Source organism: Mus caroli, unplaced genomic scaffold, assembly GCF_978045245.1.
Source record: "Mus caroli unplaced genomic scaffold, Mus_caroli_1 scaffold_11, whole genome shotgun sequence".
Classification (NCBI taxonomy): Eukaryota; Metazoa; Chordata; class Mammalia; order Rodentia; family Muridae; genus Mus; species Mus caroli.
In genome coordinates this window covers 48,756,683-48,770,481 of record NW_028227266.1, presented here as the reverse complement: position 1 = coordinate 48,770,481, position 13,799 = coordinate 48,756,683, and the positions used below count along the sequence as shown (strand labels likewise).

Here is a 13,799-nt window from a genome sequence, read left to right as displayed (position 1 = left end):
AAGAAGCCAGGATCAAAGTCACAGGTCCTCAAACTCTATGTTTTTACTACAAACCATGTCTAAGAATCAGACTTCTTCAATTCAGAAGCCAACAGATTTCTATCTCACCACATCATCTTAAAAAAAATCTTAACGCCTGCACACAAGTTATAAGAAAGTAAAACCCTCCAGGAACAGTGGTACATTCCTTTAATCCCAGCACTTGGGAGACAGAGCAGGTGGATCTGTTAAGTTTGAGGCCGGTCAGGCAGAAGTCAGGCAGGCAGAAGTAAGACAGGCAGAGCCCTGTCTTGGAAACGAACAAACAACAACAATAAAACAAAAAGAAAAAAACAGAGAGGGAGAGAGGGAGGCAGGCAGAAAGAGAGGGAGAGAGGAGGAGAGAGAGAGAGGGAGAGAGGGGACAGATCGGGGAGAGGGGAAGAGGGAGGGGGAGATTGAATTACCCTCCTGAAGCCATCCAGCTCACGGGAAGGTTGCTTGGGATCTGCTGTTCCTCAAAGAGGAAGATCCTTCCTAAGCCAGGTCTCACTGTCATAGCCTTCTCAGCTTAAAACTGTAGACACTGAAGATGATGTCCCCGTACTCTAAGGAGACAGAGGTACCAGGGCCCATGCGCTGCAGAGGCCCTGACACGGGAAGACACAGGCCCTGTTCTCTCTGAGGCAGAGGCTGGGCACCGGGTGCATATGCTGCACAGACTCTGCCACCATCACTAAGGCTTCTCTATCCTAGTACACTTCTCCAATCCCAACCTGCCGCCTTCCACAATCTCTCACCCCTAATTCCTTCCCATCTCCCTCGTTATCAACAGAATGCAATGGCCACCAGTAAGATTTCTCCCATAAAGTGTCATCCTTCAGTCTCTGTCGCTCTGCTGTGGTTTCCGATTATCCACCCCACATATGTGTTTTCATCATTATTCATAATGACAAAAAGTGAAAACAACCAGGTCTGCAGCCAAAGGAAGAAATGATAACAAACCAGTACACGTTCGGCAGTGAAAAGGGACAAGGGCTGTAAACTGGCTGGCTGGTTTTGTGTCAACCTTACACAAGTTAGAGTCATCAGAGAGGGAGAGAAGTTGAGGAAAAGCTTCCATGAGATCCGGCTGTAAGGTATTTTCTCAATTAGTGATCAATGGGGAAGGGCCCAGCTCACTGTGGACAGTGCCATCCCTAGGCTGGTGGTCCTGGTTTCCATAAGAAAGCAGACTCAGTAAGCCATGGGAGCAAGCCAGTAAGCAGCACTCTTCCACGGCCTGTGCATTGGCTCCTGCCTCCAGGACTGTGCCATGTGTGAGTTCCTGTCCCGACTTCCTTCAATGATAAACAGCGGTGAGGAAGTGTAAGCCAAATAAATCCCCTTTTCTCCCCAAATTGCTTTCAGTCATGGTGTTTCATCGCAGCAACAGAATCCCTACCTAAGATAGGATGGCACACGCTAGAACCTGACCAACCTTAAAAACGCACTGAGCGGGAGAAGCTGTATTGGTTATTTTCTGTGGCTGTGACAAAACACCATGACAGAAATAATTTATAGAAACAAAGAGTTCAGTCTGGCTTGTGGTTGCAGAGGTAGAGCCATGACAGCAGCAGAGCTGGAAGCTGGTGATCACACTTCCATTCACACACAGAAGGAAAACCAGCCGGCTAGAAGCAGGATGAGACCTCTCAAAGACCACCCTCTCACCCCCACTGACAGACTTTCTCCAGCAAGGCTGCACCTCCTAAAAATCCACAGACAGCACCACAAACTGGGGACCAAGTGTTCGAATATGAGCCTATGGGAGACTTTTCTCACACAAACTTTTATGGAGGCCAAACACAAAACCATACACGTTATATGATCTCACTTATAAGAAATTGCCCAAAAATGCAAACCTATAGATAAGTAAATTATAAGTTGGAGCTGGTAAGGTAACGTACAATTGTGGTTGTATAATCTGGCATGTAAACTGTACTCCAGTAAAGTTGCTTTTTTGGAAAACTGGTTAGATTTGCCTTACAAGTGTGGCTATAGTTGAAGAAAAAAATTACAACTGGGCTGGGAAGATGGCTCAGTGGGTACAGGCACTTGCTGCCAAGCCTGCAAACCTAAGTTTAAGAAGGCCCAGGATTCACTGGTAGAGGAGAATCAACTACTGCAAGCTGTCCTCTGACTCAATGGAAGCCATAGTGTGTACACACACACACACACACACACACACACACACACAGAGTTTAAAGAGAAAGAGCAGAAGCAGGTATTACCCTCATCACATTCAAACTGCAAGTCCCATTTCCTAGATCCCTGAGGAACACTGATGCTTCAGAGGAAATGCTCTGCCCTCTGCTCATCACGGGCCCCCCAACTATGAACGCTTCTGCACTTAAAATTAAATACAACTCAGAGACCCGCCTGCCTCTGCCTCCTGAGTGCTGAAATTAAAGGTGTGCCTTGAGTTCAAGGCCAGCCTGATCTACATAGCATGTTCCAGGAGGCCTACACAGAGAAACCTTGTCTCAAACAAAACAAAACAAAACAAAAATAATGATGACAAGGACGATGATGTCAGAGATTACATAAAACTTCAAACCATTCCTGGAGAACATTAGCTGGAGAGGCAATTGTGGCCTGCGGCTGTGACGTCAGACCCCTACGCCACACAGAAAGCTCTAGCAGATTGGGTCTTCCACGATGGCCTGAGCCTTTATTTGTGGAAGTCTCTTCTCTCATCTACTTCAACGGCAATGCTACAGCAATCCCTTCTTTTCCCCTACATCACCTGCTCTTAGTTGGAATAAGAGTCTTCTCATCCATTTTTTTTTCAAGAATAGTTTGGGGTTATAAAATATTTTTTTAATTTCCTGGAAATACTTAACAATTACAATAAAGTAGCAGAATCCAAAAAGTAACGTATTAAACTCAGTCACTTCTGTTACAAATCAGCAATGAGCAAGCAGGATTTTAATTATGAAAATCAGTACCACTTACATTAGCACTTCCCCAAAGCAAATCCTCTCTTATATACCTACAACACATGTACAAAGTCACTACAAAGAAAACTACAAGGAAATCAACCAAGGAATGACTAACAGAGGCATTCCCTAATTGTGAACAGGACCGCTCATTATTACTGAGGGTCCGGGTCTTCCCAACCTAATCATGACACAATCACAATCAAGATTCTAGCAAATTAACAGAGACCAAAAAAAAACTGAATCTAAAGCTCATACAGGTAGGCGAAAGACACAGAATAACCAACACTAAAGAAGATGACAACAAAGTTATTTGGAAAAATGACCAACTTGAAGACTGAACAGAAAAAGCTCTGTCAATCAAGACTGATACGGTCTATGCAGACACAGACAGGAAACGGTCTATGCAGACACAGACAGGAAACGGTCTATGCAGACACAGACAACTACAAATCTCTGAGAAGGGAGCAGAGCGAGAAAATGGAAAAGTGAAAGACTTTCAACAAATAGTGCCCTAATAAGTGGACATATAAAAATATATTTTACTCATATAAAAATAAATGAATCTAGACACAGATCTTATACCCATGTAAAATTAACATGGACCATAGATCTAAATAAACAGTGAAAATATAAATCTCTAGAAGACGGCACAGAAAGTAAGCAGATCTTCAGGCCGGCTGCCAACTTTTAGACATAACACTGTGGAGCAATCAATAAAAAACAACTGATACAATGAACTTTACTAAAATCAAAGTGTTTGCTTTTTGCAAAGGATATCAAGAGAAGAAGACTGACGCTAACAGACACACCTGCAAACAGTGTATCTGACAAAGGATTGCAGTTGAAAATACAAGAATTCTGTAAACTCCACAATAAGGATAAAAACAACTCAATTAAAAACTTAGTCAAATGGGGACCTAGGCCCCCTGCACATATGTAACAGTTGTGCAGCTGGGTCTTCATGTGGGACTCCTAAAGTGGAAGCAGGGACTGTCTCTGGCTACACTGCCTTGCCTGTCTTTGGATCCCTTCCTCCTAAAGAGGGCTACCTCACCTAGCCTCAACTTGATATGCTAAGGCTGGTGGATATCCATGGAGGCCTGCCCTTTTCTGAGGGGAGGACAGCTGGAGTAGGGTAGATGTGGGAGTGGGGGACCAGGAGGAGAGGAGGAAGGGGAAGCTGGGATTGATTGGGAAGTAAAATAAATAATTTAATTAATAAAACTAAAAAGGAAGAAAAAACCCTCAGGTGGCAACGCAGGCCACTCCCATCAATATAGCTCCCTGGTGGCAGCACAGCCTATAGGCATCCTCGTGCTTCAGCTGGCAGCACAGGCCACAGACTTCTGCATGGCTCCCGGTGGCAACCTAGACAAGGGATATCAACACACACCCCTGCTACAGCAGGGCCTCAGACGCAGGTCTCACAGAGCAGCCCAGGCCACCCACATCAATGTGGCTCCCAGCAGCAGCCTGGCCCACGGGAACCAAATTTTTAAAGGCTTCAAGAAAAGAAAAAAAAATAGATCTACTTTCAGAAACATTCTGCTCTTAAGGTTTGCAGAAGTAGTGCCGTTGCAGAACTCCACGGCTGGAGGCCTTGGAGCAATGCAGACCTTGTATATAGAGCTACCAACCTTGCCTGCCACAGAATAGCCAGATAATGTTAAATTCTCCTAAAATGAGAATTAATTTTAAATATTGGGAAAGCGGTGTTTGGAGTGCTGTAACTGCTAATACTGATGCAAGTGTAATACAGCTTTTCTTGAAAGCTACTTGATAACAACAACAACAAAAAAAAAGTTAAAAAATCAAGTCTATTTTCTAGTAAATTGATATCGTGTGTGTATCTTTCTCTCATAGCCATCAAATAAAACAAATCATGGCAAATTGATAGCTGGGTGTAATAGCTAAATTGACTATTTCTGGAATCAATAACCGCCCCCACCCCTCAGTAGCTTAATAAATAAATAAATAGGAGAAAAACCCAAGTCAAATGTGCTGGAAAGACGGCCAGTGGCAGAGCACTTCCCTAGTAACCATAAGTCCCTGGGTTCAAGCCCCAGAACTGGAAAAAAGGAAAGAGGAGAAAGAGAAGAAGAGAGAGAGAGAGAGGCCCAGAGGTTTTAAATCCACCTGTAACATCTGTAAGTCCAGACAGACTTACAGATGGCAAATAGGCAAGTACCAAAATGTTCCTCCTATTTATCAGTAGAGAAAAGGAAACAAAAAGACAGCCCTCCCTCTGGACTGTGGGAAGTAGAAAGGCAGCTCTGACACAGCTAAGCAAGCTCACAGCACACAACTCAGCCATCACACTGTTTGGTACCGACCCAGAGAAGATGAAAACTCACCTGCCCAAACTGTGCATACAGCTAGCTATGCGAACTGAGCACCCTAATCTGATCACTGGAAATCCTGAACAATCTAAAGTGTAAAACGTTCTCAATGCCACACCATTACAACTTGTTTCTTACACAAAATCTTTACATAAAATTACCATGGGAACTAGAGAGATGGCTTAGCAGTTAAGAACAACCTTGCTCTTCCAGAAAACCCAGGCTTCATTCCCAGCACCTATATTGGTGGCTCCCAGCTGTCTGTAACTTCAGGTCCAGAGGATCCAATGTCTCTAGTCTGGAAGGGCACCCACTTACACGTGGCACACACACACACACACACACACACACACACACACACCTGACTGAAAATAAACCATCTTTTAAAAAAAAATATCAACAAGGTGTATGTATAAAGTATAAACTAAACATAAAACAAATTTTGTGCATAGACCTGGGTTCTGTCCTTAGCTAAATATCTTAATATGTATATGCACACATTCCAAAATATGACATCTGAAACACTTCTGGCCCCAGTATTTCAAATAAGAGGCGGTCAATCTGTAAGAGCTTTACTCACAACTGCTATTACAGAGTACATGTGCATCCCTCAATTCACGTGTAAACAGAGGCAGTGGCTTACATCTATAATCCCTGAAGTTGGGAAATGGAGGCAGGAAAATTGTGAGACTGAGGCCAGCCAAGGCTACAAAATAAAACTCATCTCAAAACGTGTTTCCTGTGCTCTAATTTGATCCCTGGTTCGATGGTGTGTGGGGAAGGCTCTGAGGTCACTCAGCCACATGTGCAGACCTCTCCAGAATGGGGTTAGTTCCCTGAAGAGAGCAGAGAACTGGCTTACCCTCTGTCCCATGTTAGATAAGAGACATCACTATCTGAAACCTACAGGAGATCCACACCAGAATCTGACTTCGAGCACACTGGCCTTAAACTTCCAGTCTCCAAGACCATGAGGAGTAAGTGTCTGCAGGCTCAGCCCCTTAGTCTAGGGTAATTTCTTACAGAAGCAAGAACTGAAACAATATCAAAAACCTGGAGGCTCCTAAGTCCTTTGATGGGGGATGGACAAGACCTACTTTGACCGCCTATAACTCTTGGATCTAGTCAGGGCCTGCTCTGTAACATTCCCTCGGTATTTACTGTCTTCTAATGAACTACATGCAATGACTAATGCTAACTGTCAACTTGACTGGGCTGAGAACTACCTAGATTAGTAACACACAGTCTGTAGGGTAATTCCAAAGTTTGACATTAAAAAAAGAAAAAAGAAAAAAGAATCGATGGGGTGGGGGAGTTCCCTGAATATGAGCATCATCGTTCAATAGGCTGCAGGCCTGCACAGGACCAAGGCGGGAGAATCAGGAAGCCAGCTGGTACTGCCACATTTGCAGACATCAGACCCCAGCAGCTTCAGGCTTTCAATGAAGAGTCACTGGCAACTCTCTAGGGGACCTCTAGTTGTTCAGCCTGGGACAAGGGTTATGTCATTGGTCTCATATATGTTCTGAGCTTCTCTCTTCTTGGCTGACCAGCTGTTAAGTGCTCTGGCTATCAAGTGTTCTCTCAACAACCCCCTTTCATAATAACATATGCATTCAGTTGGATCTCTCCCTCTACAGAACCTTAATATACCATACAATCCACTTCCTCCTTTATGTTTATTGGCTGTGTCCCCTCGTCACCTCCAGACAGTATGCTTACAAACATCCTCGCACCTCCAATTCACACTTCCAAACACCCTCACACCGCCAATTCACACTTCCCATCATTTTTCTTACCGCTAATTCTGAGATCCTTCTGAAGAGCCAGCCATGTCCTGGCTCTTTACTTTAAAACCTTCACTAGATCTGCCAGGCATGACATAGCAGCACACTTGCAGTCTAGCACTTAGGAAACTGAGGCAAGAGGCCAGCCATAAGTTCAAGACTAGCCTGGTCTACCTATTGAATTCCAGGCCAGCGCTGAGCTACAAAGTGAGACCCTGTTTCAAACAACCAAAGTACAATCAAACGAGTCCTAGCCAGTATCTGCTGAGCTTTGAGTCTGAAAATGACAGCCATCAAGCTCTTCGGGATACACGGTTAACCTTGCCAACAATGTCAGGATGCTCTGTTAAGACAGTTAAAAATCAGTTACCAAAACTAATCAAAACCTTATTTGGGTTTCCACAGTAGACCTACTCAGCGCCTTTCATTACAACAATAAGAGAATGAACTCTGCATTCAGAGGCCTCAGGAAGATAATACTCTCAGTAAACATGGACAAAACTGTAAGATGCCTTGGAATCAAATAAAAAGGAAATATGAGTTACTAAGGACAGCCAGGGACTGGATTCCCAGCTCCAGCATATTTTACCACTGATTAGGACCTTTCTCACAACTAAAGCACATACCTAGACGCATCCAGGAATGGTCTGTGGGCCAGGCTGACCCATTCTTCTCTGTGGGATGAGTAGTTTGGCTCCCGAGGTGTTTCTCTCATGGTATCCAAATCCACTAAGTAATGGCATTTGCTGATGTCAATCTGAAATGGAAAGGGTCAGCTCTGCATCAGTCACTGTGAAGATTTCTGCAGACTGGGGACCCAACTACAACCCTAAGAATTCCCCCAAGGTGGTAATGGGACAGGCACCCAAGCCGCCTGTGCTTCTTCTGCTCTGCAAACAAACCTGCTACCCCTGAGGCTCCTGGGGACAGCATGCACTTGCTCAGAATGGCACATGGGTAGTTGTGGGCGGTCTGCAGCTAGTTAGGTTTTCAAGTCCCTCCAGCCCACAGACACTTACAAAGCCAATTCAAGTGTGCAGCCTATCTCTAGAAAACCTATCTTGTGCTCACCCCTGCACTCCCTTCCCTGTCTATCTTATCCTAGACATCTGAAGGGCATGAGTAACAGAGGTAGGTAGCAGTCTGTGAGGAAGCCCTGACTCTCCTGAGGGAGGCTAAGGCTGCACTGCACCTTAGAACAGTATAGCAGGATCATGAACTTCTCCTACAGGAAGTCAGGAGAATGGACAGAGCCCAGGAAGAACCAAGTAGCTCTGAGGGGAGAAGCTATCCCAATGGAAGAGCACCCTGAGACATGGGAGCCCGGAAGCACACAGCTCTGAGAGGAAGCCTCCTCAGCAGAGGTGCTGCAGCTCCCAAGAAGGATATCCCCAGCTAAGCTCAGGGGCCTCAGCCCCACTCCTCCTCCTTCCATTCTTCCCTTCATTGCTTCTTGGCTTCTTCTGATGAGAGTCACACCAGGAAGCAAACCTCATAAAAGAGATTTGTCTAAGAGATGAATCCAGGAGTGGCTGCCTCTGCTTCCGGGATTAGACAGTAGGCAATTAAACAAAGGGCAGGGCTTGTATAAGATTTCTTAGCTGGCCAGTGGTGGTGCACGCCTTTAATCCCAGCACTTGGGAGGCAGAGGCAGGCGGATTTCTGAGTTTGAGGCCAGCCTGGTCTACAGAGTGAGTTCCAGGACAGCCAGGGCTACACAGAGAAACCCTGTCTCGAAAAACCAAAGCCAAAACAAACAAACAACCAAAAAACCAAACCAAACCAAACAAACAAACAAACATTCTTGGGGGGATGAGGGGAGAGGTTAGGGCAGAAATTTCCAAAGTGAGGATTGGTAGAATTTCAAGTCCTAAGCGTTTTCCTGTTCAAGGATTGGAGTGTTCTCCACGTTCAGGAATTGGTGGGGTTTTGTGGGAAGTTCAGGGACTGGTTGGTGGTTTTCCACCGTCTTTCCCTGCATTGGGCCCATGGGTTGGGCTGGGAAGAACTTCCTGGCTGCAGGCGGCTTTGGTGAAGCACGGTCAGTGCTGAGCTGCTTGGGGAGGCTGGAAAGGTGGTGTGGCTGCCGGAGACAGCGGCAGGCTGAGGTGGGAAATGCCTGTTTTGACAGGCTCCACCATTTTGACAGGTTTGGACATTTTGACAGTTCCTGAGGCTTCTCTCAGGGACTACTCCCTGGGCTTATCGTGAAATCCCACCAATTCCTATCCTGAAAAGTTCTACACTGGAAAACTGGTTTGCCCAAGAAACCCAATATAAGCCTGTCTCTTGCTCAGTTCCCTGCTATTTCTCACCAGAGCAGGGACAGGCACCCTCCTGGGTCTCTCCTGTGTGAGGTTTGCTGCGTAGTGCGTGACTTTCTGGTATTCCTTGGCTTCCAACTGCCAAGACACCTTTCCTGGCAGCCCTACTTTGAACCTTCTCTAATTGTCCGAAGGACACAGGCGTTGCCCTCAGAGCTATGACACCTCTACTAAGGAAGGAAGCCTTTCCCCTCAGAGCTGTAACTCTTGGCACATTAATAGGTATTTCAAAAAATCTCTCGATGAACAAATGAAAAAGTGCTCAATTTCACTAGTAAGCAGAAAATGTAAAGTTAAATCACACACACACACACACACACAAACAATAGAAAACATCGGCCATCATATAAAGCAACAATTATACATGAAGGTACTACAAAATTTTTAGAAAACTATTTGGTAGGTCTACCAAAACTGACCATCTGTATTTCTTATCATCCAACCATTCCATATGCTTTCCAAAGAAATCATAGTTTCATATAATTCAACCTGAAATATATCTAACAGAAATACCTGTATCCTTAGGACAACTCAAAAAGGTCCAAAACAGAGCCAGCAAGAGGGCACTGGCAAAAGAGCTCAGTGTGTGAGGGAGTTTACAACCAAGCCTGAGGACTTAAGAACAGGCCCCGGGAGCCAACAGGAGAAACAGAGAACTGACTCACTTACGTTGTCCTCTCATCTCCACATGTAATACAGGGCACATGTACGCAAGGAACATATGTGCACACTTATAATAAATACATGGGAAAAATTAAAGAGAAAAGCAAGAAAGTCTTACTACAATAGTCAGCAGGCTGCCTCATCAATGATGTAGAGACAGTCAGAGCAATCACTGGGGAAACCCTGGGTCTGGGGCATTCTAGTCCTTGTCTTAGGAACTGGCTTCACAGGTATGTCCTCTTACAACAATTAACTGTATATTAACATGTTGTACATTTAGGAGACAGGTTATACGTGAGGAAAGACTTGTTCACGTGCACATGAGAGCAACCTGGTTTTCGCTGGCTTGCAGCAGGCTGTTCTTTTCCAACTTCTACGTCAGAGCAATGTGCTTATTCTCTCTCAGGATTATTTATATGTAAAAAAGACTTTCGTCTTACATCTGTCTCTACATATGGGCTATTCCTCCAGGGGAGAGAAAGCACACTGAGAATTGGCGTCAGACCCAATTCCGTTCCACATAACTCTCTAAAAATGGTCCTCTGCATAAACATTGCAGGAAGTAGCCTTACTTTTTTTTTGTCTGAACACCCACTCTGTAGCTCCCAGGATTGTAAGAACACTTAGCAATTGCTCTGAAGGCTTTTCAGTACCATACCTCTATTAAGGAGAAGCAGCACAGGGTAGAGAGTCTGATGGCCTCCTGCTCAGACTCCTTCCCTCAGGGAGTCCAGGCCTGAATGGTTCCAGTCTGTAACCTTTAGCCTGGCCTTTCCCTGCCAGGCACACCACAGGTCTAATCATGAGGTTGGCTAATACAATCTCCTGTGGCTGGAGATGGTGTCTAACCATCACCCCTTCAGCAGTCAGATCATCCCTAAGGAAACCCTCAGGAAAGGTCTCAGAAAGATGTCAAGATAAACATGCCTTTAAAAAAAAACCTTACTCTCTGTCTCATCCCTTGGAAAACAGTTGCTGAGAACTAAAAGCCAGGTCAAAGGCCTCCAGAAGCAGGGCTTAAGTACCATCAGGCAGGTTCTTCATTCAAGGGAAGAGAAAGTTATTAGAAAAGAAACTTGAAGCCCAGTGGTGGTGGTGCACACCTTTGATCCCAACACAGGGAAGGCAGAGGCAGGAAGATCTGTGGGAGTTTGAAGCCAGGCTGGTCTGCAGAGCAAGTTCTAGGACAACCAGGGATATACAGAAAAACCATGTCAAGGGGTGGGGAGGTGAGAAAAGAAAAGAAAAGAAAAGAAAAGGGAGGGGAGGGGAGGGGAGGGGAGGGGAGGGGAGGGGAGGGGAGGGGAGGGGAGGGGAGGGGAGGGGAGGGGAGGGGAGGGGAGGGGAGGGGAGGGGAGAGATACCCATTTCTGGTGAGGGCCAGGGCCAGGTTCAGGGAGGATCAGAAAGCGTCTCCACACATATCACAGATCTTATTTCTCTAATGTCACTCAGAATCTCTAATAAGCAATTGCAGAAAAGGTCTATATAAATGTAAGAGAATGTGACAATAGAAATCCAATGTCCTACAACATCCAAGACAAGGATTAAAGCTGAAAAGAACTAGACTTTTCCCCATAGCTACAATGAAGGTGATGCCAAATTACCAAGAGACCAAGCAATCAAAGAGTTAACTCAAGGCCAATTTGCTTCTTATCAATTTCTGCCATCACTATCCTTACAGATTAGCCCATTACTGCCTTCAGGTTGGGACACTGTCAAGTACTGTAAGGCCCCACGCTACTCAGCCTGTTAACTGAAGTCCATAGGGGCTTAACAAAGGTGCTGATGAATATCTGGCTTGGGCAGAGAAGCTGCAACTCTTTGGAGATCTTTGGGCTTGCACCACCACTGTTGATATGATAGACTGGTAAACGACAGACTCACTGCTAGATGACAGATTGACAGATGGCAGACTGGTAGGTAGATGTTAAATAGATAATGATAGATGTTAGATGACAGACAGACAACCACGGTGGCAGACTTTGCTGACAAATGACAATTGGGTTCTACAGGTCAGAAAGGTCGCCGGCTTTCTTGCCATTTGAGTGTCAATCCTGTACATTCCCCATGACTGTGCTCAGTCAGCTCTTCCACGGGTGAACTTCCTCTTCACAAGCGTCTCTCACAGGCACTTCTCTGTTCTTTACTTTGGACTCTGAAATTCCTTCCCCCATCTTAAGTGCTTGTGGCACAGCAGAGCTTCCCTCCTCCTCTGGGCTTGTTCTTCCTGCCCTGCATCTGTGTCCTCTCCACTCACTGCATTTCTCCTAACTTTATCTCACATAGGCCACTCTTTCCTATTTTGCTGCTTCTCCCTCCCTTTTCTATTGTTAGTAATACTTACCTTGAAGCCTCTCCATCAACTTCCTACTTTACACACTTCATGACCTCGGCTCTTCTCTCTACAGTCCTCTCTGCAGCATAGTTGTCATTTCAAGCTGTTTCTATTATATAAAGTATCTCATTTGTTTTCATTTAGAGATTTGCATTGCTACTGCAGTCTGCTTATTCTTCCCAAGACAGAAGTGGGGGTTGATCGCAGCAAGAATATTCACAAAGGCAGGATGAGTATCCACCCCGATAGACAAACCATAACACAAAATAAGGGAACACAAGCAACATGACTCCTCCGAAAGTTCCTAGCTCTCCAAGAACCCAACCCAAGGAGATCAAAATGGTTGCAATATTAGCCAAAAAATTAAAAAGTATAATTTTTTTAAGTAACCGATTACTTCAAAGAAGACATGAATAAACACATTAATAAATTCAAGAACTAGATGAGAAAGTCAGCAGAGAAACAGAGAGAAGAGGGACCACAATACATAAAAGGAAAAAAATCCAAAGGAAAGCAGCTCTGTTGACTGAGTTTGAGGCCTGTAGTGAGAATTTTGGTTTCTTCAAAAACCCAGTTACGTTTTTGTTTTAATCCCAGGAATGGGGTATGGGGCTGCTTCAGGTTGCCCACAGCAGCTTTGTCTCGTGCTCTAGGAGGGGCATGATTTTGCCAGCTGCAGACAGCTTATGTTTGGAATTCTGGGGACTCCTGAGAGGATATGAGAGAGAGAGCCAGGAGAGGGTCTTGCAGAGGCTGCTGCTGGTCCCTGCTGTTGTGTTTTCTGCTTTTGCTATTGATGGTTTTCTGGATCGCTAGATGTATCTCCTGATGATGAAGACTGGACTTGCCCCTAGTAACTTGACACCTCTAACCAGCAGGAAGTAGTCTAAAGAGATCTGCGCTCCCTTTCCCCTCTAACATTCATTTTCTAGCTTACCTAATGTTGGGGGATTGGAAGGGTTTCGGGTGGAAACAGTAGTAGATATAAGAACCCAACAAATTATTCTGAAAAGTCCAGTTACATAGGCCAGCCTGGTCTACTGAATAAGTTCCAGGACATCTACTGCTGAAAGAAAAAAAAACAAAAACCCTCCAATAAAGGCTGAAAGGTGCACTATCTGGGTATAGGGTGTAAGCCATTAGAGTCGGTTTAACACTATGCTCACACAGACAATAATAGCAGTAGGCTCTCCCCTAGGTCCCATGACCAGCCCCAGGTATAAGCTCTGTCTGGTGAAATGGGCTGTGAATCAAATAGAAAGTGGTTGGTTACAACTATAACATCTGTGCCATATTGGGCCCCTGGGCCTATCTTACCAGGCCACTCACTATGAGTCCTCAGACTTCACATCTGGATAAGACTACTGACTGCTCCACCAGCAGCA

The 13,799-nt window shown here is 45.1% G+C and overlaps 1 protein-coding gene across 1 annotated transcript in view; it reads right to left on the bottom strand.

Moving 5' to 3' along the window:
- Alg9 (ALG9 alpha-1,2-mannosyltransferase) overlaps positions 1–13,799 on the bottom strand; it is a 70,245-nt gene that overhangs the window by 13,942 nt on the left and 42,504 nt on the right. The window contains exon 14 of the mRNA XM_021172705.3: positions 7,716–7,846. Coding sequence (XP_021028364.1) covers positions 7,716–7,846 — 131 coding nt within the window. The remainder of the gene's footprint in view (positions 1–7,715; positions 7,847–13,799) is intronic.